Source organism: Palaemon carinicauda, chromosome 38 (genome assembly GCF_036898095.1).
Source record: "Palaemon carinicauda isolate YSFRI2023 chromosome 38, ASM3689809v2, whole genome shotgun sequence".
NCBI lineage: Eukaryota > Metazoa > Arthropoda > Malacostraca > Decapoda > Palaemonidae > Palaemon > Palaemon carinicauda.
This window is the reverse complement of record NC_090762.1, coordinates 42,830,970-42,855,859: the sequence shown is the minus strand read 5'-3', so window position 1 is coordinate 42,855,859 and position 24,890 is coordinate 42,830,970. Positions and strand designations below refer to the sequence as shown.

The 24,890-nt window shown below is 42.6% G+C and overlaps 1 protein-coding gene and 1 long non-coding RNA gene across 3 annotated transcripts in view; one reads left to right on the top strand and one right to left on the bottom strand.

Moving 5' to 3' along the window:
- The first annotated feature begins 224 nt into the window (after positions 1-224).
- Nprl3 (GATOR complex protein Nprl3) overlaps positions 225-24,890 on the top strand; it is a 38,841-nt gene continuing 14,175 nt past the window's right edge. For both annotated transcript variants that reach the window (XM_068362156.1, XM_068362155.1), the window contains exons 1-7: positions 225-479; positions 12,802-12,911; positions 13,081-13,263; positions 13,859-13,993; positions 14,241-14,335; positions 14,477-14,585; positions 22,239-22,439. In XM_068362156.1, coding sequence (XP_068218257.1) covers positions 368-479; positions 12,802-12,911; positions 13,081-13,263; positions 13,859-13,993; positions 14,241-14,335; positions 14,477-14,585; positions 22,239-22,439 — 945 coding nt within the window. In that variant the 5' untranslated portion in view covers positions 225-367. The remainder of the gene's footprint in view (positions 480-12,801; positions 12,912-13,080; positions 13,264-13,858; positions 13,994-14,240; positions 14,336-14,476; positions 14,586-22,238; positions 22,440-24,890) is intronic.
- Positions 13,873-24,890, bottom strand: part of LOC137630586 (uncharacterized) — a 49,390-nt gene continuing 38,372 nt past the window's right edge. The window contains exon 3 of the long non-coding RNA XR_011041737.1: positions 13,873-14,028. This is a non-coding gene — a long non-coding RNA (uncharacterized lncRNA). The remainder of the gene's footprint in view (positions 14,029-24,890) is intronic.

Below are 24,890 nucleotides of genomic sequence, written 5' to 3'. Positions count from 1 at the left end.
CCTCACTGGGCTATTTTCCCTGTTGGGGTCCCTGGGCTTATAGCATCCTGCTTTTCCAACTAGGGTTTTAGCTCAGCAATTAATAATAATAATGACAATAATAATAATAATAATAATAATAATAATAATAATAATAATAATAATAATAATAATAATAATAATAATATAGCAACAAGTTTGTTTACAGTCCATCAATTTTTCTCAAAGTTTGAAGAAGAGGAAGAACGGTACTTGTCAATTCCAGCCTTCCATAACAAGTTCATAAATCGTTATGTCGGTACCAAATTAAAAGTGCATTATTTCTAGTCATTACAGCTATAGGCGTGTACTTAGTAATTGTTTGTAAGTATAACCTTCAGAAGAGGGTATGGATGTTAATCCCTTAGGTATCATACTGGTTAAAAATGGATCCAGAGGAGACAGGCTACTCTTCCGTTATCCGTTTTCTGGTGAGCCTATTTTGGAAACCAAAGCAAAAAGTAAGTAAACATTGCATATATATTTTTTCTGTATGACCATTGCCACAGAAGTAATGGGATATTTTTTCTATATCATTTTATCCATAATGAGTTTAACGTACCCTACGGTACATTAACCTCTACACAATAGCTGGTAAATGTTTACCTTTACAGGGTAATGTAACCTATGGAAAAAACTACTTTTTTCTATAGCGAAAGGTCCGTTCTCTTTGAAAATGACACTTGTGCCTGTCGGAAATGAATAGTTTTAGAAATATATATACTTATATATCTATATCCGCCAATAATGGGGGACCCCACTTTATCGTTTTAATTAGATGGTATCCATTTTTAAAACACACGGGAGGAACTGGCCGCTAATATACAAAGGCTCCCTGGTAAGCATATAATACTGTACTTTAATTTCTAACCAAATACACAAAACATATATTTTTTCTACTCACTATCTTGTGTTTTATCCATTTCTGGCCATGATTTTTCCTTCCCCCTTTATATAAAAATTATTGGAGATAACGAGTGATTTGCAGTAATAGTAATAGTCAGAAATTCTTATTAGACACAAAATAACAAGTTAGAAAGATATACGGCTAATTCAAGTGGCTGGAAATTAAAGCATCATAATTACCTACAATTCATAACACAACTCTTGGTAAAGTTTTAGATTCAACCAAATTGGGAAATGTATTATATTAATATATTTTCCTAGTAAAGCACGTGATAACAAAAAACTTTCTCTCAATACATTATTGACGCTGATGTCTACTTACAGAGATAATTATTTCAGTTAATGTAGGTCTGCATTTTATTTCTAAGTGTTTTGTATACCTTTACGCTGCCACGGGACCTAGCTCTTGTTCGTTTGTATGTCTGTTTTCATCTTACTTGGCTCCGCCCCATTGCGTAATGTGACAATATTTACTTGAATGCGCATTTGCTCCTCCCACTAATGTCGCTCCTCCAATCTAAATACTACTGGGTTCTTTTCAAGGGTTATTATTGGACGATTCATTGGTCTCTCAGTCTTGTTTCAAGGATCTGTTTTTCGTGCAATATAACATTGTAAACGATAGTATTTTGTTTTTTTCCCTATTTCATTATGGGAGAAACCCGTGATTGTCGTTTGTTTTCGGTTTTCAAAAATTCCGGTTTCTATATTTTCATCACACGTCACTTAACTGTCATGGATCCTCCGGTACGGTTGTGTGAAATATGTCGTTATTCCTATTTTGATGTGATCGGCCGATTTCATGGGAATTATAATGGAACTCCTGAAGTAGTGAATCGTTTTCTAAGGGAGCATTCCGTATTACCTTTAAGTGTCCAGTGTGGTAAATGTGATTCGCCTTTACATTTTCGTGAGGATAGACATGTGTGGTATTGTACCAAATCTGAACGTATTCCAGTACTTGATGATTCAGAAGAGGGTCAACCACAACCTTCCACATCTTCATCGTCATCTTCCGTTTAAGGTAAGAAGTGATTTAACAAAATATATATATATATTCAAATTTACCCCTGGTTAAAGGGGGGTCGCAGGGGGGGGGCGAAGCCCCCCCCCCCCCCCCCCCCCCCCCCCGGTAGGGGTACAGGGCCCCTAGGTTAGGTTAGGTGGGTTTGTTAGGTTCTGTGGTGCTCTGAAAATTACTGTGGCCTTAAGGGGGGGTCGCAGGGGGGGCGAAGCCCCCCCGGTAGGGGTACAGGGCCCCTAGGTTAGGTTAGGTGGGTTTGTTAGGTTCTGTGGTGCCTTGAAAATTACTGTGGCCATAAGGGGGGGTCGCAGGGGGGGGCGAAGCCCCCCCCCGGTAGGGGTACAGGGCCCCTAGGTTAGGTTAGGTGGGTTTGTTAGGTTCTGTGGTGCCCTGAAAATTACTGTGGCCTTAAGGGGGGGTCGCAGGGGGGCGAAGCCCCCCCCCCCCCCCGGTAGGGGTACAGGGCCCCTAGGTTAGGTTAGGTGGGTTTGTTAGGTTCTGTGGTGCCTTGAAAATTACTTTGGCCATAAGGGGGGGTCGCAGGGGGGGCGAAGCCCCCCCCCGGTAGGGGTACAGGGCCCTAGGTTAGGTTAGGTGGGTTTGTTAGGTTCTGTGGTGCCCTGAAAATTACTGTGGCTTTAAGGGGGGTCGCTGGGGGGCCCTACCCCCCTCCCCCCGGTAGCCTAGTTAGGGGTATGGGGGAGGGGTGCTGGAACATTAATTATTCATTTATTGCAAATATCATTCAATGCCCCAACACCCTCCCCCCCCTTCCCCCACCCAAAACCCCGGTTCCCAAAGGGTGTCCCCCATAATTGGTGGGATGAACTAGGGTATACATAGTAAATCTCTAAATCGGTTGGTTTGCAGTCAAAATAAACGTTAAATTCATTGAAACCACACTATTTCTGATGCAACAAATATATTTTTATTGCATTTTTCCAAATTTGGCTGAAACTAAAAATTTACCCAACTCTTAGATGGTTTATGCTTCTCCATGGCTCATGTCGCACGTTAATAACCATAATTTCATTCTGTTCAGGCAAGTGGTAAATGAATATGCTGTGCGCACCATTCCATGGATCACTATTCAAGTATCATAATGGGCTTTAATTTATCTTGTGTTCCTCAAGCGATTTTTGCCCACCATGGCTGGCTTCGCTTGCAAATAATCATAATTTTCTCAGCTCCTCTGTTCTGCCAAGCAGTACATAGGTAAATTGCACAAATAAAACATGTGGTCAATATTTCAGGGATATTTTTTATGTACAGATGAGCAACTTTAGCTATATTGTGAACAGAGAATGTTTTCAACATAATTACCGCATAGACGAAATTACAGTAAATTTGAAAAAAAATTCCACTTCCCATTTTGAGACGTCTTCCTTCGACATTAGTTATGCTGTAGCTGAAGGGTATCACTATGGCTTGGGGAATTAAATAATAATGGATGAGAGGTAGTGAATTAGATGACTTTTACATCATAAGAGGATTTATTGGATTAATTTTCACAGCAATATGTGCAAACATCTTCTTCAACAGAACTCTAAACTTTTCTAATGGAATAACTAAGTAAATATAAGTCTCTCCCTGATTTTTGAATTACTGGAACAGTTCATCATACATGGTTATAATGGTAGTTAACAGTTAATCTCTTGTAAATTACAGACACACTAGGGGAGAACAGATACAAAGCAAGTTACTATTAATCTTCTTCCCAATTCTGACTTATTAACGAAACATTACAATCTTAATTTCTATCCAAGTCAAGCAAGAGGGAGGGGCACACATAATACTTGTCTCACGTTATAAGTCTAAGGCAAAAGTTACAACTAAGATTGGTGGGACAGCTTAGAGGTGTACACCTTTTTTCCCCTATTTGGTCTGGTGAGAAAATCATCAGCCAAGTCAGGATAAGCAAGATCTTATCAATGACTCCAAGAGCTTGGTTCCCGGATCTTCTGCAGCCCCTGACGGAGTTCCAATAGCTTCGCTATGGCAACCCGCAGAATGGTTCCCAGACCTTCTGCAGCTCCTGACGGAATTCCAAGGGCTCTTCCTCCATGACACGATCTTCCAAGCAGCCATATGCTAACACTTTCCTAAGCTGTAGCTTTGCTTCGACTTCACGCCTGAGACGATCCTACACCACCTCTCTCAGAGAGGCCTTTCGCAACGAGTTGCGGAAAAGATGTCTAGGCATCTCAGACACTTTTCAGCGTCGGTCTTCCAGGCGAAGTTTTCGGTCCTTTGTGACTGATGTCATGGAAGGGGATTCTCTCCCATCCATACCTTTACTTATACAAGTTTCAAATAACTTGTCTACCATTGGATCTCAACCTCCTACTGGGAATACGGTTCGGGTCCTTCAGTCCCTGAAGGCCCCTCTCTACGAACCTTTATGCCAGGCAGCAGATCGCTTCCTTACATGGAAGAAGGCCCTTTCTACTCAGTGTGTTGTATGATCCATCTTCTGATGTCTCCTACTCTAAGAGACGGGGAGAAGTAATCCTCAGCGGCGTCCCTGAGTTGATTGTCAAGACTCAAAATCCGAGTGTGCTGTACCCTAGGTGTAGCCTATTTTGGATAAAGAGTCTTCGTTCGGTAACCGGAGACCCATCAACTGGGTTTTACCCAGTGAGGAATCTGTGGGGTTACCTTAAAAGAACGATACCAGCTCGCCCCCGTGTGTCGGCACTGTTGACCAGCACGGGGAAGGTCAAGAGGAGGATCTCAAGGATTTCCTTCCCCTCTGGGATCAGAAGGCAATTGAGGTTGCTCTCAATCTAGACCCTCCTCCATCTTAAGACCCAGAGCTCGTAACGTCAGTGGCGTTGCTACGTCCCTGGCGCAGATACTTTAAGTGGGCCTGTGGAAGCGTCAATCGACCTTCACGGCCCACTACCTGCAAAGATCTAACCCACAAGAACATGGAGACCTTTTCCATCGGTCCTGTGGTGGTTGCACAACAAATGGTCTAAACACCTCAGGCTCCTTGATGGACAAGTAGCAGAGGGTTTAGGGCTGAGGTTACCCGGATTAGTCTGGGATGAATGAGAAAGAATGACTGGCTCCTTTCTTCCTTTCACCTTTTCCCTTCTGGAGAAAACAGCTCCGCAAGCCTCAGCATAGCTGACCTCACCTCACAGCAGGTAAGACTCATTTCCCTTGTGCCTCCTAAGTATAGAAGAATACTTTGTAAAGTCCCCAATACCTTTTTGAGGGAGGGTATTGGGTAAGTCTTAGGAACAATAGGTTTTGTTAGAGAGTTCCTATGTTAAAGACAAGCCACACTGTTAGTTCCACTCACACACAAGCTTCTGCGGGCCGCTATCAGTGCATTAACTCATATCGGCACTTGATTTTAGCGAGGTTATGGTCTCTTTTAATATCAATCACAGATTGAAATAGAGAGGACCCTGGGTCATCACCAAGGCCAGTTTGTGAGGACTTCCTCCCTCCTAAGAGTAAGTCACCCCTATAAACAGCGGAGGGTTTGTATCTACGCCGGAACAAATAAATTCAAAAGTAATTTGTATTTTTCCTATTAAACAAACCTGGAGCTATTTATACAAATCGGGCCGCCACCCTGTCCCCCAAGAAGTCCTGCCATAAAGCAAAGTGGTTACTCAGCTGAGAGGTGTGAGTGAATGGGGTAGCCAGTCTACCCCACCCCTCACCTGCTAATTAGCGGATGGGGTAGTTATCCCTCACTAAAATTATCATGGCTCGTCTTTCAGCTACACCGAAAGTATACCCCTATAAATAGCTCCAGGTTTGTATACTAGGAAAAATACAAGCACTTACAAATTTGTTGTTTTTAATAAATATGCAAATCTTAGTCCTTTACTCATACTTTCCCGCCATTAACAACCCCCTAGAAAGTCCCAGCTGATATTAAAGTGGTTTGCCAGTAAGCTAGGGGGTAGGGCTAGTGCTTCCCCAATACCAGCAAGCTGTTGATACCGAGTTGTAATTTTCAACTGCCTTATTCCAACTTTGCTGTTATCATTCTCTTATGTAAAGAACTCACGATCGTGTGACACACGGTTGGTACAGGTTTGTATATTCAGGGAAAATACAAATAAATTCCAAATTTGTCAAATTTATCTAAAATTCTCTGATACTGTATGACATGGATTTAAGAGACTATAAATTTCATATAATGTACAATCATTTTCATTAAAGCTGAAAGTAAAGCTAATGTATTAACTATGTGAATTGCTTAATTTTTGTTCCGGTGCTTTTAATTTGTCAGGAATGGCTATGCACCCTTACTACTGAATAATATACTGTATAATGTTTCCAATCATTATTTCCCACTTTCATTACTGTACACATGATGGATATTTTATTTACTAATATGATCTTCTGATACTCGTTACCATTTATTGAATCTGTGATTTTCAATATTAAACTTAGCCGGTGATCATATAAGCTGCAACTCTGTTGCTCGACAGAAAAACCTACGGTCAAAATACGCCAGCGATCGCTATGCAGGTGGGGGTGTACATCAACAGCGCCATCTGTCGAGCAGGTACTTAGTACTCCAAGTAAACAAAGAACCAATTTTCTCTCTGTCGGGCTACCGGCAAGACCTACTAATACGCTGTTACTAACTGGATTTGTTTTCACAACTATTTGGTGAAGTACACTATTCTAGTTTTGAGCTTTCGCTATGCAGGTGTTTTATCTTCATCTCAAAACTTGAACTCGTTTTGGATAGATTTAATTATGGTGACAAAGAGAGTATGGACTCTCTTTCACTTTTAAATGGCCAACCCTTCCCTTAGACGGAAGTGTGTTTAGGTTTTTAGTAATTTTGCTTAACACGTTATAGATCTATATTTTTTATATCTCTCCGCCTTTATTAGGCCTCTTCGATTAACTTTCCATTTATTATAAACATATAAAAATAAATTTTTATGTTTTGGTTATATGCGACCTTTCCTGATAGTAGGCGGTCCTAACTTGGAACTGAAGTTAATAAACGTTGAGCCCGTTATATCGTATTTAGCCTTTAAAGAATTTAAAACTTTTTAAATTTAATGTTTTATGAAAGAATTTCTTTGATAGTCTTCGTACTGTTTTCAAAGATGAACTAACGTTTAGTTTTTTAGACTACGCAGTTGTTGACGTTCAGGACGTTCAACATGCGCTCTATCGTTACGATAGAGAGAGAGTGTATCACGGTTTCACTTTGCAGTAAGAGTAAATCGATTCTGACGTTTCGTTCATTCTTTCTTAACTTAAATGTTTTAAATTCTAAATTAAAGGAACTTTTTATTTGGAAAACCTTTCAGTTTTTTCCTTTAGTCAAATAACATTTTTTTTTGACGATATATAATTGGGCTCTTCTCTTAGGTGCGAAATCAAGAGAGAAAGAGAGAGAGAGATAGAGACGGAGGGAGAGAGAGGAGAGAAAATGTTCCGTTCAAGCGGGTAACGTTGTTCTCGTGTTACTCTCCTCCCGAGTCGCTGTACGGGGAAGAAGGTAAAACGTTTCTAGGGTTTTATTCTTGTCCTCAGGCTATGTGCGGTGAGAGATTGTAAACGTAGTTTATTTGAACTAGTGTTTAGTCTCTTTCCCAGCCACTGAATTTTTTATCTTTATATATGTTTTCTGTTTTTTTGCTAGTATTAATGAGCTGCATTATACGACTGATTTCGCAATTACTACCTTTTAATGAAGGGTAGAATTGCGTGTTTCAGGTAGAAATCAGTAAAAGTTTCGATTTCAGTGAAATAAGTGCAAAACAGAAAATCGAAGTGATAAAGTGATATGCGCAAAGTGTTACAGTGTTGCGTCCGAGGGTTCGTCTGTTCGTGCCTGTCGTTCACCTAGTCCGGGACCTCTTGCAAGCTCCCAAGCCCAGGGGAGAAGTAATGTCGAACGACTTATGGGTTCGTCAGGCCTTGATCAACGAACAGACGTTTCCCTCCGTGGTTTCGGGCGTATCTACCCAAGATCGCCCCACCCACACAAAGACGAGAGAGCCCATTTATTTCTCGTCTGCGGAAGAGGTTTCTCGTAAGAAACCATGGACCAAGGTCTCGCGGCTTATTAAGCGCAAGTCGGTCCCTTCCGCGCAAGTCCAACGGCCCAGTTGTTGCCACTGGGTCAGTTCGGACTCGCTGCAGTCTTCCGACGACTGCTCACCTCCTAAGAGAGGCAAAGCGGTACCGCATCAGGCAGTCACACCGTCTGTTGCCGCACCTGCTCCTGTAGACCCTAAGTGGTCTTTGCTGCAGACCATGCAGTCTCAGTTAACGTCATTGATGCGGGACTTTCGTGCGGAGAAGGTTGACACTGCACCAACCTCTAGCCTACAACCAACACGGTTGTGCGTCCTGTGGACGCTGAGGCGACCTTCTGCCGCACTCCAGCTGAGAGAGTCCCACCACCCATGCGTTCCAGTGTACCCTGCCAGCCGCATGTTGACGTTCAGTAACGCACGGAACCTTCCGTTGACGTTCGCGAGGTACAACAACAGTCTAAGTTGTTTTGTTTTGACGCGGTGCGTCAACCTCCGCATTCTAGAGTTGTTTTGACTGCTCAGTATAGACAGTCAAAGCAGTCTCGAGTGAACACTGTATGTCCTCACGCACCTGTTGTGGTTGACAGTTCAGTTGTTGACAGTTCACAGACTGTCAAGCAGTTACATGACGTTGCCTTCTGGTCTGCTACTAATGCACCAGTGAGAGACTCACTGAGATAACCTAGCTTTTATCGGACAAGGTTCCTGTAGATGAGAAAGTGCTGTTCTCCCTCCTACTGATATTCCCTTGAGGACTCTGTCATTTGGAGAGGAGCCTTAAGCTGCTTAGCCTCCTATGGACTTTAATTAAATCATGATGATTTTTTAAGGATCTTCGTCCGGATCTTGTAACTGCTGCTCCTCGTTCGCCTAAACGTCAGAACTTACACAAGGCCTAGCTACTTCGAAGCCGTTATTTTTAAGCTAGTGCTCTCTCGCTCTCCTAGAGAGCGTTACGTTGGCTAGGCGACTGGTTTTTGCACCAGGAGGAGTTTTAGGGATACAGCCTTTGATTTCCCTTCTTTTAAACTGGCTTATAGAGCGAGAGTCTGATAGGACACGAGAGAAGTTCTCGGCTTGGGAGTTCATGCCTCTGCCCAGATAGACTTCTCAATTCTGGTAGACTCGCCCTGGCGCCTAGCCAGGAGACGCTCCAAGTTGTTTACAGGTCAACTTCTCAACTTTTGTCGAGCCTTTGAAGTTTTGCTGTACTATTATGTCACACATAACAAGGCTTTCAGGGATGGTAAATGGTTCCGCCTCAGTCGCTAACCCCGTCTGTTGCCACATCTGCTCCCGTAGACCCTAAATGGGCTTTGCTGCAAGACATGCAGTCCAAGCTTGCATCCTTGATAGAGGACTTAAATGCGGAGAAGAACCTTCTGGCCAACAACCTTCCAACCGGTTGGTTGTGCGCCCTGTTGACGCTGAGGTAACCTACTCGCGTCTGCCAGTTGAGGTGGTTCCTCCTTCTGGCCAACAACCTTCCAACCGGTCGGTTGTGCGCCCTGTTAACGCTGAGGTAACCTACTCGCGTCTGCCAGTTGAGGTGGTTCCTCCACCGATGCGACCCAGTGTGGGTTGCCAGTCGCACGTTGACGTTAAGCGACGCTTGGAGGTGGTTGTTGACGTTCAGGACGTTCAACAACCAGCAGAGGTGACTTGTTGTGACGCAGTGCGTTAACCTCAGCAACCCGGTAGGGTATTGACTGCACAACCCAGACAGTCTAGACAGTTTCGGGTTGACGCTGTACTTCCTCGCGCACCCATGGTTGTTGACAGTTCACAGACTGTGCAGCAGTGCCATGATATTGCGTCCGGCTCCGTCACGCATCCACCAATGCGACCGGATTCAGCGAGTCAGACGTTGCCCACTCCGTTGCCGTTTCCTCATCAGTTTCGGATGAGGAACCCTCTGATGAGGACGTTGCTGAACAAGACGATCAGCCCCCAGCCCTGCTATCCATCCAGAAGATGCTGAAGAAGGAACGCTGCCCAGTCAGGCTGTGGATGAGTCTGGTAGGGACACTGTCATCCGTGGATCAATTTGTGTCACTAGGAAGACTACACCTCCGTCCTCTTCTATACCATCTAGCTTTTCACTGGAAAAAGGACAAGACGCTAGAAGCGGTCTCGATCCCGGTTTCCGGAAAGATAAAGTCTTGTCTGACTTGGTGAAAGGATTATATCAACCTTAGAGAGGGTCTTCCCCTGACTGTTCAGACTCCCAACCACGTTCTCTTCTCGGACGCATCGGACGTAGGCTGGGGTGCGACATTAGACGGTAGGGAATGCTCGGGATTATGGAACTCGAGTCAAAGGACAATGCATTTCAACTGCAAGGAGCTACTGGCAGTACGTCTGACCTGGAAAAGCTTCAGGTCTCTCCTTCAAGGCAAAGTGGTGGAGGTGAACTCGGACAACACCACGGCTTTGGCGTACATCTCCAAGCAAGGAGGGACCTACTCTCTGACATTGTACGAGATCGCAAGGGACCTCCTCACCTGGTCAAAAGGTCTAGACATATCACTAGTAACGAGGTTCATCCAAGGCAACTTGAATGTCATGGCAGATTGTCTCAGTCGGAAGGGACAAATAATTCCAACAGAATGGACCCTCCACAAGCATGTATGCAAGAGACTTTGGGCCACCTGGGGCCAGCCAACCATAGATCTCTTCGCAACCTCGATGACCAAGAGGCTCCCAATATTTTGCTCACCAATCCCGGACCCAGCAGCGGTTCATATAGATGCCTTTCTACTAGATTGGTCACGTCTAGATCTATATGCATTCCCTCCGTTCAAGATTGTCAACAAGGTACTGCAGAAGTTCGCCTCTCACGAAGGGACAAGGTTGACGCTAGTTGCTTCCCTCTGGCCCGCGAGAGAATGGCTCACCGAGGTACTTCAATGGCTAGTAGACGTTCCCAGAACACTTCCCCTAAGGGTGGACCTTCTACGTCAGCCATGCGTAAAGAAGGTACACCAAGGCCTCCACGCTCTTCGTCTGACTGCCTTCAGACTATCGAAAGACTCTCGAGAGCTAGAGGCTTTTCGAAGGAGGCAACCAGAGCGATTGCTAGAGCAAGGAGAACATCCACCCTTAGAGTCTACCAATCGAAGTGGGAAATCTTCCGAAACTGGTGCAAGTCAGTATCCGTATCCTCGACCAGTACCTCTGTAACTCAAATAGCTGACTTTCTCTTATATCTGAGGAAAGAACGATCTCTTTCAGCTCCCACTATCAAGGGTTACAGAAGCATGTTGGCATCAGTCTTCCGTCACAGAGGCTTAAATCTTTCCAACAATAAAGATCTACAGGACCTCCTTAAGTCTTTTGAGACCACGAAGGAGCGTCGTTTGGTTACACCTGGTTGGAATTTAGACGTGGTACTAAGATTCCTTATGTCAGACAGGTTCGAACCGCTACAATCAGCCTCCCTGAAAGATCTCACCTTAAAGACTCTTTTCCTGATATGCTTAGCCACAGCTAAAAGAGTCAGTGAGATTCATGCCTTCAGCAAGAACATCGGATTCTCATCCGAAACGGCTACATGTTCTACAACTTGGTTTTCTAGCCAAACACGAGCTGCCTTCTCGGCCTTGACCAATATCGTTCGATATTCCAAACTTATCGTATGGTTGGAAATGAACTAGAAAGAGTCTTATGTCCTGTAAGAGCTCTTAAGTTCTATTTAAAAACCTTTACGAGGCCCGTCTGAAGCTTTATGGTGTTCAGTTAAGAATCCATCTTTGCCTATGTCAAAGAATGCTTTATCCTATTTTATCAGGCTGTTAATACGAGAAGCTCATTCCCATCTGAATGAGGAAGACCAAGCTTTGCTGAAGGTAAGGACACACGAAGTTAGAGCTGTCGCAACTTCCGTGGCCTTTAAACAAAATAGATCTCTGCAAAGTATAATCGACGCAACCTATTGGAAAAGCAAATCAGTGTTTGCGTCTTTTTATCTTAAGAATGTCCAGTCTCTTTACGAGAACTGCTACACTCTGGGACCATTCGTAGCAACGAGTGCAGTAGTGGGTGAGGGCTCAACCACTACAATTCCCTAATTCCATAACCTTTTTAATCTTTCTCTTGAAATGTTTTATTTTTGTTTTTGGGTTGTCCGGAAGGCTAAGAAGCCTTTCGCATCCTACTTGATTTGGCGGGTGGTCAAAGTCATTTCTTGAGAAGCGCCTAGATTAGAGGTTTTGATGAGGTCCTGTTGTATGGGTTGCAACCCTTGATACTTCAGATCCTAGGGGTCGCTCAGCATCCTAAGAGGATCGCGAGGCTCCGTAAGGAAGACGTACTTAAAAAGGCAGAGTAATTGTTCAAGTCGACTTCCTTACCAGGTACTTATTTATTTTGTTTGTTATTTTGAATAACTGCTAAAATGAAATACAAAATACTTAGCTCATAATAATGTAAACATGTAATGCTGGTCTCTACCCACCCCCCTGGGTGTGAATCAGCTTATATGATCACCGGCTAAGTTTAATATTGAAAAATGTTATTTTTATTAATAAAATAAATTTTTGAATATACTTACCCGGTGATCATATATTAAAGGACCCTCCCTTCCTCCCCAATAGAGACCCAGTGGACCGAGGAGAAATTTGGTTCTTTGTTTACTTGGAGTACTAAGTACCTGCTCGACAGATGGCGCTGTTGATGTACACCCCCACCTGCATAGCGATCGCTGGCGTATTTTGACTGTAGGTTTTTCTGTCGAGCAACAGAGTTGCAGCTTATATGATCACCGGGTAAGTATATTCAAAAATTTATTTTATTAATAAAAATAACATTTTTCAGATAAAAGAAGAAATCCTTACTCACTTATAGAAGAGAGCTCAGCAACAACTACTCCATTACCACAGACATCTAACATAAGTAATGGGAAGCTTGCTGGATTTAGTGATAAGGTTAGGATATTTATTGCTTTATTTATTAGGAAGTACAGTTTTTATAAAAAAAAACGTATTAAGTAGCTAAAGGATATTCCACTTTCTGCATTTTATTTGGATACAAAAGTTCTGTAAGTAAAAATAAAAACATATTTGTGCTATTATTTTTATGCTCCATCCTTTGCAGGTGATGTCAAATTTGTTTGCTGTTAAGAATGAACTAGGCGATAAGAAATTCGAACTGAAAGTGAATGATGTGAGGTTTGTAGGCCACCCAGTTCTCCTTAATGCACAAGAGATCCAGGACCGGCCTCAAGAGAGAAGGAGAACTTCAACGATCATCTTGTTTAATATTGTCTTTGCTTTAAAAGTAAGTCTTGAATATTTTGTGAAGCAAATCAAGATAACTGTGGAAGAACTCTTTATGAAATTAGAAAGCTTTATTTTTCCTTTTGATATATTGTACAATATACATAGCTATTTACTGTACATTTAATATAGTACTTTGTAGCTCTAAACTCCATCTCAGGAAACTCTCATTTCATGTTTTGCCTATTTCTTCTTTAAGTCCTGTCTTCATTTTCCTATTTTCATACCGGTGTTTGTAATTATTTATAGTACTATACCCCTTTTAGCTGTAGTAATAATGCAATTTGCTATTATTGGATCTCTTACTATAGAAAACTTTAATTAATATGCATTGTGAATTGGAATAATGTTTGTAAAAGTATATGCAAAACTTGTACAGTATTTTACTAAGATAGTACTGTTAACATGTGGACATTCATGATTAAATCTAGCTTTTCTAGAATCAGTTACAACAGTAATAATAATGGAGACTAGAATGGCAGAGTAATTGCCAAAGTTTATAGCCAACGATGTTTTTAATGACCATAAGACAGCTTTGTGTAACTTATGCAGACTGGTTTATTAAGATTACAGTCACTCATCAGTTATTTTTCCAGGCAACTCTTGACCACGATGCTGTCGATTGTTACCATGATCTCAGCATGCGCTTAGGGCTGGCATTACGACATGAAGAATACCGTTGTCAGTTTCTGTCTTTGGAAGCCAAGATAATGGTAGCTGCTCATGATGAGGTAGGTACAAGTATTTTGTTGCCTTTCAAGTACACCTGCATAAAAAAAAGAGCCTTATTATAGGTTTTAAGTGAAAATGTCACATATTTAAGTGAATGGTGTTTCTTGTTAAAGGGAAAAGCTTTAGTTTATATAGAAATTTTTTTTGTATTGAAGAGAAACCCAATTATTTATCTGAATCTTATTGAGCATTTGTGTCTATGTTTATTACTGGACGTTGATTGTTTCAATAATTTTGACCTTCCAGGCATCTCAGTTACCAGAGGATGGCCAGGTTTCACCTTTCCAGCTCATTCTGGAACGTAGTCTTCTTGCCCAGCATCTTGCACAAGTTCATGAAGAGTTAAGTTAGTTTGTTACTGCTGTTTCCTGTTATCAAAGTAATTTAGATAGACTTCATATCATTATAGACAGAGAGTTGGGATTTTATCAGACTTGTTATATTTTCAAGATAAACATAATTTGAAGATTTTGTCTCCACAGGTTGTGCAGATCGGGTATTGTTCAAGTTAGACTCAATAAGTGGATTGAAGTCAGCTTTTGTTTACCACAAAAGGTACACCGCAGTTTAGCCACAGGCCACCCTGTCAATGTAAGTTTGTTGTTTTGTGTTCTTTTATAAGCCAACAATTATAATGGCTGTTAGGTGATTCATTTGAGGCTTAATTTAAGTGATAGAAATAGAAAAAGACTAATAACAAGGGTTGAGAGGAGAGAAGTGGTACTTTATAATTTTTTTTTTTTTATACATTCTACAAACCTTCAACCTTATATGGGAGTATGACTTTAGCAAAGCTGGAAACGGCCATCAAGCTTTTTAATGAGGTAAACACAAGAGGGGGTTGGGAAACCTCCAACCACTGGACAGGTAGCACTACCTTCACTTAGACTTTGGCCACTGGAGAATACGCACATAGTTTGTAGCATTCATTTGCAGTACAGGCCAGGCTCGTTCCTTAGCCTTGAGAGGTTGCTCACCGAAGGGAAAGAGGAATCATCACGCACTTCTGTCGAACCCTTTCCTTCGATGGGGAAGAGAGGTATCTTGGACTAGGGAAGGTCCCCTTCCTCCCGTCGAGGGCCACATCCCGGCGTAGACAGGAAACCTGGAGCTGGAATCAACCTTCCTCAAAGTTCTATGCCTTATCAGAAAGTTGAAAAAATTTGGAGAGGAATCCATGGAACATATCAAGGATGGGATGTCAGAGATTGAGCTCTCCTGGTCGATGAGTGCACGGAACACACTCATCAGTGAATTCACGTGTCACCAGACCCAAGAATTCTCTCTGATTGAACTGGGCTACCAAACTCCTGACTCCAGCCCTTTCTCAACAGCAGAAATTGTATGTTACGGAGGAAGCTGTTCCTTCACCTCCTCCAATTGAGTCAATGGTGACAGCGATCATAATCTGTTCCTCATAGAAAATGATGTTGTTTCTGTATATGCTTCCTGCTAAAGTTGCTTTATTCAAACAATTGAACTAGTTAGCGGAGGAGGAGCGGGGTTAGACCAGCCACCCTGCTCACACCTGCACTAGTAACAAACCAATACCTTTTATTTTGGCTCGGTAGAGTATGGACATTACCTTACTTTCCCATTAAAATCCACAAATACCAATGGGATTAAAGAACTGGCCTAAAAGCTAAAATCTTTCCTTTCTATTTCTTATTCAGGTGTGTCTACCCGTGGGATCGTAACCATGCAGGTTTGTCCCAGCATTGAAGTGTGCTGTTGCAGAACTTTCGTGTCAGTTGTGGAGATAGATCCTCACGGTCTCTGCTCTGCGTGTGGTGGTCACTCATGCATGCAGGAGTCTTCTTGCAATGAGTATCAGGAGTGGTCTCCCTCCCTGTGGGTAAGGTTTAGCAGGCGATGGAAGAAGGCTAAGAGGGATTCTTCCACTTCGGGTTCATCTTCAGAAGGGAAGAAGCCTCGCCAGCGAACTCCATTGGCTCAACTTCGCCATTCTGACTGCTTGGTCGGCATTCTCTGGGAGTTGGTCGAGTATGAGTGGTGTTCATTTGACTTTGGAACAACCCTGCGCTCCGGGGGCCTCTGTAGCCTCCCCTAGCGAAGCAACGCTGGCCGCTGTTGTCAGGGAGTCTCTTTCCACTGACGTGCATCAGCTGTGACCTTCCTAGGGGATCACGGGTTCTCCAAGGGGGGAAAGGCTTCTTGAGGTCTTGGAGTTGGGCACACAGTTGGGGTGTAAAGCCTCCTCAAGGGTTGATTTCCATCTTTCCCCTCAAGACACTGTAGATTGTGGACCGACTCTCTCTTGCATGACCAACTGACTCAACCGTTGGTTCTGCTTCGGCAGACGGTTGGGAACAGTTGCTGACAAGTTCTCCTCAGAGTTACCAGTTGGGGAATTCCTCCAGGGTGAACCCTGGGACTAGTTTGGGATCTGGGTTTGTCCAGCCAGGGATTAAGCAAAATGAGCTGTCCGAAGGTCGGCCTTTAGGTGTTGGGCAACTTCCTCTTCCAAGGGAAGCTACCCTCCACCAGCCACTGTTCAGCAATCTTCTCAATTATAAGGAGAGCTTCCAGCAGTGGCAACAGGTGTTGATCGCCCTCCCCATCCACGGGAGGGGAGGCCTTTGCCCGAGTGATCTCCCTCCCAGGGATTCCAACAAAGGGCAATGGACTCATCCATGCCAGTTCATCAGAATGTACCTTTTCTGAGTTGGACAACGATAGAGTTAGATTGATTGCTTGCAATCCCACCTGCACACTGTCAACACAACGTAGTGCTCATCCCTATGCAAGGTCAGGTTCTAAAGAACTTGAGCCTTTGGCTTCCACCTCTCATGAGGTAGAACTTCCTTCTCTGCCCGTCCTTCCTCTCAGTTGCGGTATAGGAAGGATGCTCACCTTTCTTCTTCGGAGAATAGGATGAGCAGAAGAGTCTCTCTGCATAATGCACTAGCAGGGAAGCTCACTATACTCAATCCAGTGGATGAGTCTTGCTCGCGGTTGCGCACCCAATCGCTGAGCGAGGTGGCTGGGTAAGCTCTTCTACCTGAGGGGGGTGCACTTGCTACCTCTACTATGCACGCTGCTCATTGTGGCGAGTCTTACCACCTTGACTCGCAACCGCTAGAAGGTTTGACTACGCACGCTCAGATGAGCTCTACCTCACTAGCGTGCTACATGCAGGTGGTTAGACAAGCACAAGTAGACAACACCTTACCTGTTTGCGCTGATGAGGTTGCACGTGCTAGCACTTCTTATCAGCTTTTGGTCTTCCTACCGGGGTAAACAGCAGGTTCCCTTACAGGGTAAAGGTGCTGTGCCTTCATTATCTGTTCAGCCAAGAGGTCACTCTGACGGCACTCACTTCCTTAAGGAAGCTGAGTTTAGGGAAGAGCATAAGACATCCTCTTGTGCTCAACCTTTCCTTGACACCACACCTAAGTCAAGGATGCACTGTCAGGGTGCCTCTTTGAGAAAAGTTCCATTCTCGAAAGACGCACCATGTTTCCTGGCCCTAGTCAAGGCAGTGAAGCAAGTGATAGCAGGACTGGCCAACCTTCCTCCAATAGTCCCACTTCCGGATACTTCAACCATCCCACTGGAGGTGTCGAGTTCCTCCAAGGGGATCGGAAGCTCTACTAACCCTAGGCACAGTAGTTCTGCTGAGCAGCTTCCTCCTCATGCTGCCCTCAGACTTCCTTGATCTGTGAAGTTCTTTAGGTACCAGAAATACTGGCTACCAAGGCCTCTTCCATTAGCCGGAACCCTATCATTAATCTGTGAGATAGATCTTCGTTGACAACCTAGACCCTTCCCGGGCTGCTATGGGTGCGATCACATAGGAGGAAGAACCTTTTGACAATGGATCGGAACACTCTAATGGGGTGTTGCCTGCATCTACCAGCCCCAAAATCTTCCCCTTGGAACAGAAAGAAGATCTTGTCTTTCTGCAAGTCTTATCTTGCATTCGGAAGGTCAATTCCTTTGGGGGGAACCGGATCTTAACCCAGCAGCGGGTAAGGATATGGTCCTAAACCTCTTTTACTATACTCTGAGACCCACCAAGACTAGGGTAGCCTTGCCTTGGTCAAGGCAGCAAGGAGGAGGGCTAACACTCAGGCGGCGGGAACATCTCAGTCCCTCTGGTCTGTGAACTCGTTTCGTTTACTTTCTCTGCCGTTTGTACATCAGAAGAAGTAATATGAAATAGTGGAGGACAATCCTTCTCCACTACCCTTGGATCTGACAATTCTGGCCCTTACACAGAATTCTTCTTTGGATAAACTGGTAACTTTACCAGTGCACTTCTCTGCAACAGATGCGATGCTGTCAACATGGAACAGATTGCGAAGTATGCTCTGCAATCAGTTTGATGGCTTGACTACTTGTCAAGAGTGAGGACTTCTCCATTACCCAGAAGAGGGAGGCTATGTCAGCCTTCCTCTTCTCAAGAGCTAGAACACTGGAGTTCCTGATGCAGAACATTGTCAACCAGTTGATCAACTTGATTTTGAGAAGGCATGATGCTGTCATCTCAGAATTCCAGATGCAGCTGCCAAGGAGATAGGCAATGAAGTTGTGCAACTCCTCAATGGATGGTCCGTCCCTCTTACACATGGAACGTGGAGTTCATTGAGGCAGTGGCGGACATATGGAGGAAGGCAGACCTGGACTCTCTCCTCCATAGGGCTATGATTTTACGCCCTTACTCTACGATGCCATCACTGCAGAGATTGTTCCCAACAAAGCGCCAGGGTGCAAAGAAGACTTCTCAGTTGCAGAAACAGGCAGCACAATCTCAAGGTCCTAAGCTACCCTTTCAATCTAAAGGCATCAAGATGGGCAGAGGTGGCAAGAGAAGGAAATGCAGACATTCCCGCTAGGGAGGGCATTTCGTCAACCTATCCACCACTTAGCGGATGCCTGCAGAGCATTTGTCGGAGGTGGATGCTCCATAGGGCCGATCCTTGGTTGGTCTCTGTACTTCAAGAGGGATACATCGTCCTGTATACACTCTCTCGCCTTTCTCTGACCTTCCATCCCACACTGTCAAGTTCATATGTGAAGGAACAGGCCCTTCAGCTCAAGGTCCTGACCATGCTAGAGAAGGAAACTCCAGGAGGGCCTGGATGGGTCCCCATGCTTTTGGTTATTTTGTGTAGATAAGGCATCTGGAGGCTGGGGACCAGTCATCGACCTATCTGCCCTGAACGAGTTTGTCGAACAGACTCCATTCAGGATGGAGACAACCCAGATAGTCAGATAGGTCATCAGACTAGAGGATATCGTTAGATCTCAAGGATGCGCACTTCCAGATCCCCATTCATCCATCTTCAAGGAAGTACCAGAGATTCACATTAATTGGAAAGATATACCAGTCCAAGGTGCTGTGCTTCAGCCTGTCCACAGCACCACAGGTGTTCACTTGGATCTTTACCCTAGTGTCCAGCTGGGCTCACAAGAACAACATTTGTCTGCTTCGTTATCTAGATGATTGGCTAATTTTAGCAGACTCAACAGAAACCCTTCTTCTCCATTGAGACCGGATTCTCCGCTTTTGCCTGGATCTGGGGTTATGGTAAATTCTGAGAAGTCATCCCTGCAACTCTCACAGGAGATGATATATCTAGGAATGAGGATCATCGCCAAACTAGGCAAAGTCTTCCTATCCAAAGAATGAGCAGAGAAAATGAAATGGGTAGTTTAACCGTTTCTTTTGCAGGATGAATTGTCAGCAGTTCTGTGACAAAGGCGTCTGAGGCACCTAATCTCCTAGGAAAAACTAGTCCCCAACGGGTGCCTAGGCATTCGCTCTACTGCGGCAGCTGAAACCTTTTGGTCTCAGCACTTCGACCCTCCAGACACCTTGGTGCTGGTAGGGGTCAGAGCAGAAGAGAGACCTGAGTTGGTGGGTGTCAGACACCAATCTGCTCATGGGAGTAGACCTTCTCTCTCCTCCCCTAAATGGTTGCTTTTCACACATGCATCCAAAGATGGGTGGGGCCTCACCTGTTGCACCTCACAGCATCTGGGCTTTGTTCCAGATCCAAGGAACATAGCAACATAAACCTCCTGGAAATGAGGGCAGCCTTTCAGGGTACTGTCAGGCCACTCCATACTGCTGATCAGCAACAACACTACGGTAGTGTCACTCATAAACAAGGAAGGAGGTACTTTTTCACATCTTTGCCATCTAGCTGTAGAAATCCTCAGATTGCCGGAAGACAACTCAGTAGCCCTATCAGCCTGTTTCATTCTGGGTAAGAAAAATGTTCTGGCAAACAATCTGAGGAGATAGACTCAGATAGTAGGCTCTGAATGGTCTTTGATACAACAGATAGCCAACAAAGATTTGACTTTGTGGAGTTCACTGACAATCAACCTATTCGCGACTTCCCAAAAACGGAAGCTTCTAGTGTACTGTGTTCTGGTACCGTATCCTCAGGCTGTCTGGCAGGACGCCTTCCAACACTAATAGGAAGGTCTGGAGGAAATCTACGCTTCCCCTTATGACCTGTGGTCACTACTCATCAGGTTGTGTAGCGAGGCTAGCTCCAGCACATGACAAGAATCACTTCATCTTTAATACTGGTCAAGATGTAAGTTCAAGAATGAAAGGTAAGAATGTCTTGTCCTTTGTCCTCTCTTCCTCCCCTTTTTCCCCTCTTCTTCCCCTTTTCCCTCTCTCCTTTCCCTTTTCCTCACTTCTTCCTCTTTCTTGTGGTGCTTTAGCAGCTGTGCCTCTTTGGAACTAGGATGGATGAATGATGCAGGTAAGCTATTCAACAGAGTATGGGATCTCTTCTTTATATTTGTTTGTATTGAAATATCTTCCCCATCCTTCTTTACCAGGGGAAGAATGGAGAGAATGAATGCATTTCTATTGATCATGTAATGCCATTACATTTAGACACATATCTGCAAGGATATAGGTTCTCCTAAAAATGTCCTTTAGTCCCTAGTGTAGGCTTAGCCTAATGCCTCCAACATCTTTATGCAAAAGCGGTTATGAGGTTGAACAAGAGTCATGACTTCTGCTCCTATACAGGACCAAAGTACATTGGCATTTGTCGGGTCAGTAAAACCAGCCAGTTTGGTAAATAGGGAATTTACTACCTGCTAAGGATGAGTATCAGTATAGGAACATTCCAAATTTTTTAATCAAATTGTATTTTCCTTAACCATACAGACCTGAGACCTCTAAGTTACACTTCCTGCCTGAACCACACCACAATTTCTAAGCCAAAGGTCACAGAGAAGGTAGTGCTACCTGTCAGGTAGGCCAGGTTATCCTCACTAGACAGCCATCTGCGTTTACCTCTTTAATTGCTTAATGGCTGTTCCATCTTCGCTGAAGTCATACTCCTATTAAAGGTTTCAGGTTTGTATAGTTACTATAAATACAGATAGATTGAAAAATAGTAAATTTGCAATAGTTACAGTACACAATGTGAGTTGCACTGATGACACTACCCTTTCTGAAGGGTGCAATGCCTATTGCATTGAATTTAACAGGTCAAATGGTAAGGAAAGGAGGATTATATTATGGCAGATGGGGATATTTTGGTAGATCTATAGCAAATGTAAGGAAAACAATTTCAATAACCTCCGTGAAGTGGGAAAAGAGTAATATACAACTGCTAATCACCATTATCCCTATAGTAAACTAAGCAAAATTTTACAGCTGTGTGTAAGATGTTCTGTATGTTGTGGAGACATTAGCAAATAGACAAGGCTTTTAAGGACATTTTTTTTAATGTGGTATCCACATGCTGAAAAATTTTGAATATGGAAGGGAATGAGAAAACATTGATTTACTTTTTGGAGTAGGCCACAGAAGAAGGTGAAATGAAAATATTTTTTTGAGAACTGACAGACATTTTGAATTAAGGACAGCACAGGGCAGGTACCATGGCTTTAATTGATATGCACATATAGACAGCTTCATACATACTGTACAATGCATGTTGCTCTAATGACCTGGAGTTAAATTATATAAAGTAGAATTAGCAAATCTGCAAATAATGAAGCATGTAACTGACTGGGATGCTTTTCATGATTATAAAAAGAAGAGGAACAGTGATGCCTTCCATAGCTTTGTCGACACCCATGAGATTCAATATTGTTATGCCAGTTTAATAAATTACAGATTATGGAACAGTTACATGCATTGTCTTATATACTCCTTGGATACTTGAATTAAAGTCAGTAGAGAGCAAGTATTATTAATAGTGATCTTAATATTGATTATTTATTACCACCTAACAGTATGAGGGACTTCTCAAAGGCCTTCAGTCGTTGAAACCATATCATACACTGTTGTTACTGGTTGAACGTTCTGAGCTGTTACGTTCTTTGTCTGCTGATGCATCTCCAGCTCTACGTCGTCTACTGTATGTGGAGTCTCCACTGTGTCCTTTCTATACTCTAGCAGCTGATGCTGACCTCACACTTCCTCAGGTTTTTATGGTGAGTATGAGTTGTTATTACTATTTGTTAGTACTGTATAATTATTATCATTGTTCAACTACAGATAAAATTGGCTTATTGAGAAAGTCTTCTTTAAAATTTTAGGTGTTCGATCTATTCCAAAGAAATGTTTTAATTCTGTCATCCTGCCTTGTTTTGAGTTTTGCTCTGTCCAGCTTTCAGCTGCAGAATCTCATCTTAATTTGTAGGACAAAAAGTGCAATGTATTTGATTTCATAGTCCTTATATAGATATTAATCTCTGCCACTGTCGTTCAGTTAGTTCTTTATGCGTGTTGCATAAGATTTTTGATAACCCTGCGAACATTCTTTGCAATTAGTTCTTCTCATAATGTACTATCCTGTACATAGTACTAGGTATGCAGTTAATTCTAACAGTCATGCCTTCTCCATCATAAACTCAATAATGTACCATACAGTGTTCTAGAAGTTTTACTCCAGTTGTGACCAGATTGTGGATTGATCATCCTAATCAGATGTTTACTTGCAGAGAATGTTTTTATGTTGAACAGGCTGACATAAGTCTCTCTTCATATCTTATACAGTATATGATATCTTTTTTAACATTGTTACTGATCTTGAGATATTTTATATTCCCTATTCATTACTTCTCATGTAGTTTATTCATTTCCTTTCCTCACTCGCCTAATTTTCCCATTTTGAGCCCGTGGGCTTATAGCATCCTGCTTTTCCAACTAGGGCTTTAACTTGGCTAATAATAATGACAATAATAGTAATACTCTGACAGTTGAATCAGTGAAATTTCAGAAGTTCACACATGCAGCGTATGTTATAATGTTGAACAGGTTGACATAAGTCTCTCTTTTTAGTTTATACATGACAGAACTATTTTAACTTTGTTACTGATCATAAGACTTTTTATATATATAAAATATTTATTGTTTACTATTATTATGGATTGTTTATTTCCATATTTCTTTTCCTCACTGGGTACTTTTTCCCTTTAGGAACCCTTAGGCTTATAGCATCCTGCTTTTCCAACTAGGTTTGTAGCTTACCTAGTATGGAAAAATAATAATACGGTAGTAATGTAATAAACTGAATTTCTGACTTTTCAAATATTCTTGCATTTCATAACTTCTGGTATTTTTTCATAAATTTCTCAAGTGGCTGTGTTTAAATTGATTTGAATTATTTGTATGTAAGTTGAGGGTTAAATGTACTGCATACCCTGTATTTATATAAAACTTATAGTGATGTTGTATTTTTAAATATTTAACTTAGCCGGTGAATATATAGCTGCAACTCTGTTGCTCGACAGACAAAAAAACTGTACAAAAAAACTCGCCAGCGATCGCTATACAGGTTGCGGGTGTGCCCACCAGCGCCAACTGTCGGCCAGATACCAAACTCCATGTAAACAAAGACTCAATTTTCTCTCTGTCGACGTGTCGACAAGACGTACTTTACTCGCTGTTGAAACCTGGAGTTTTTCCCATCAACTTTGGTGAAGTACTATATTCTGGTTTGAGCTTTCGCAGTGCAGGTGTTTTATCTTCATCTTAAATCTTGATCTCGTTTTGGATAGATTTAATTTTTGGTGACAAAGAGAGTATGGACTTTCTTTGACTTTTAAATGGCCGACCCTTCCCTTAGACGGAAGTTTGTTTAGGCTTTTAGTAATTATCTTATCACGTTATAGATTAATTATAGATTTTCCTCTATATATTTTATATCTCACCGCCTTTATTAGGCCTCTTCGATTAACTTTCCATTTATAATAAACATAAAAAATAAATTTTAATGTTTTGTTTATATGCGACCTTTCCTGAGAGTAGGCGGTCCTAACTTGGAAACCGAAGTTAAACAACGTTGAGCCCTTTCAATCGTAAAAAGCTTTTATAGAGCTAATGATTTAAAACTTTTTAAATGAAATATTTTATGAAAGAATTTCTTTGAATAGTCTTCGTACTGTTTTCAAAGATGAACTAACGTTTAGTTTATTTATACTACGCAGTTTGCGCTCTATCGTTACGATAGAGAGAGAGTGTATCACGGTTTCACTTTGCAGAAAGAGTAAATTGATTCTGACGTTTTGTTCATTCTTCTTTCAAAGCTTAAATGTTTTAAATTCTTTTTTAAAGGAACTTTTTAATTGAAAAACCTTTCAGTGTTTTCCTTTGGTCAAATAACATGTTTTTTTGACGAAACGTAATTGGGCTCTTCTCTTAGGTGCGAAATCAAGAGAGAAAGAGAGAGAGATATAGGGACGGAGGGAGAGAGAGGAGAGAAAACGTTCCGTTCAAGCGGGTAACGTTGTTCTCGAGTTACTCTCGTCCCTAGTCTCTGTACGGGGAGAAAGGATAAAACGTTTTTAGTTTTACTCTCGTCCCCAGGCAATGTACGGTGAGAGATTGAAAACGTAGTTTTGAATGAATTAGTGTTTATTCTCTTCCCCAACCACTGAATT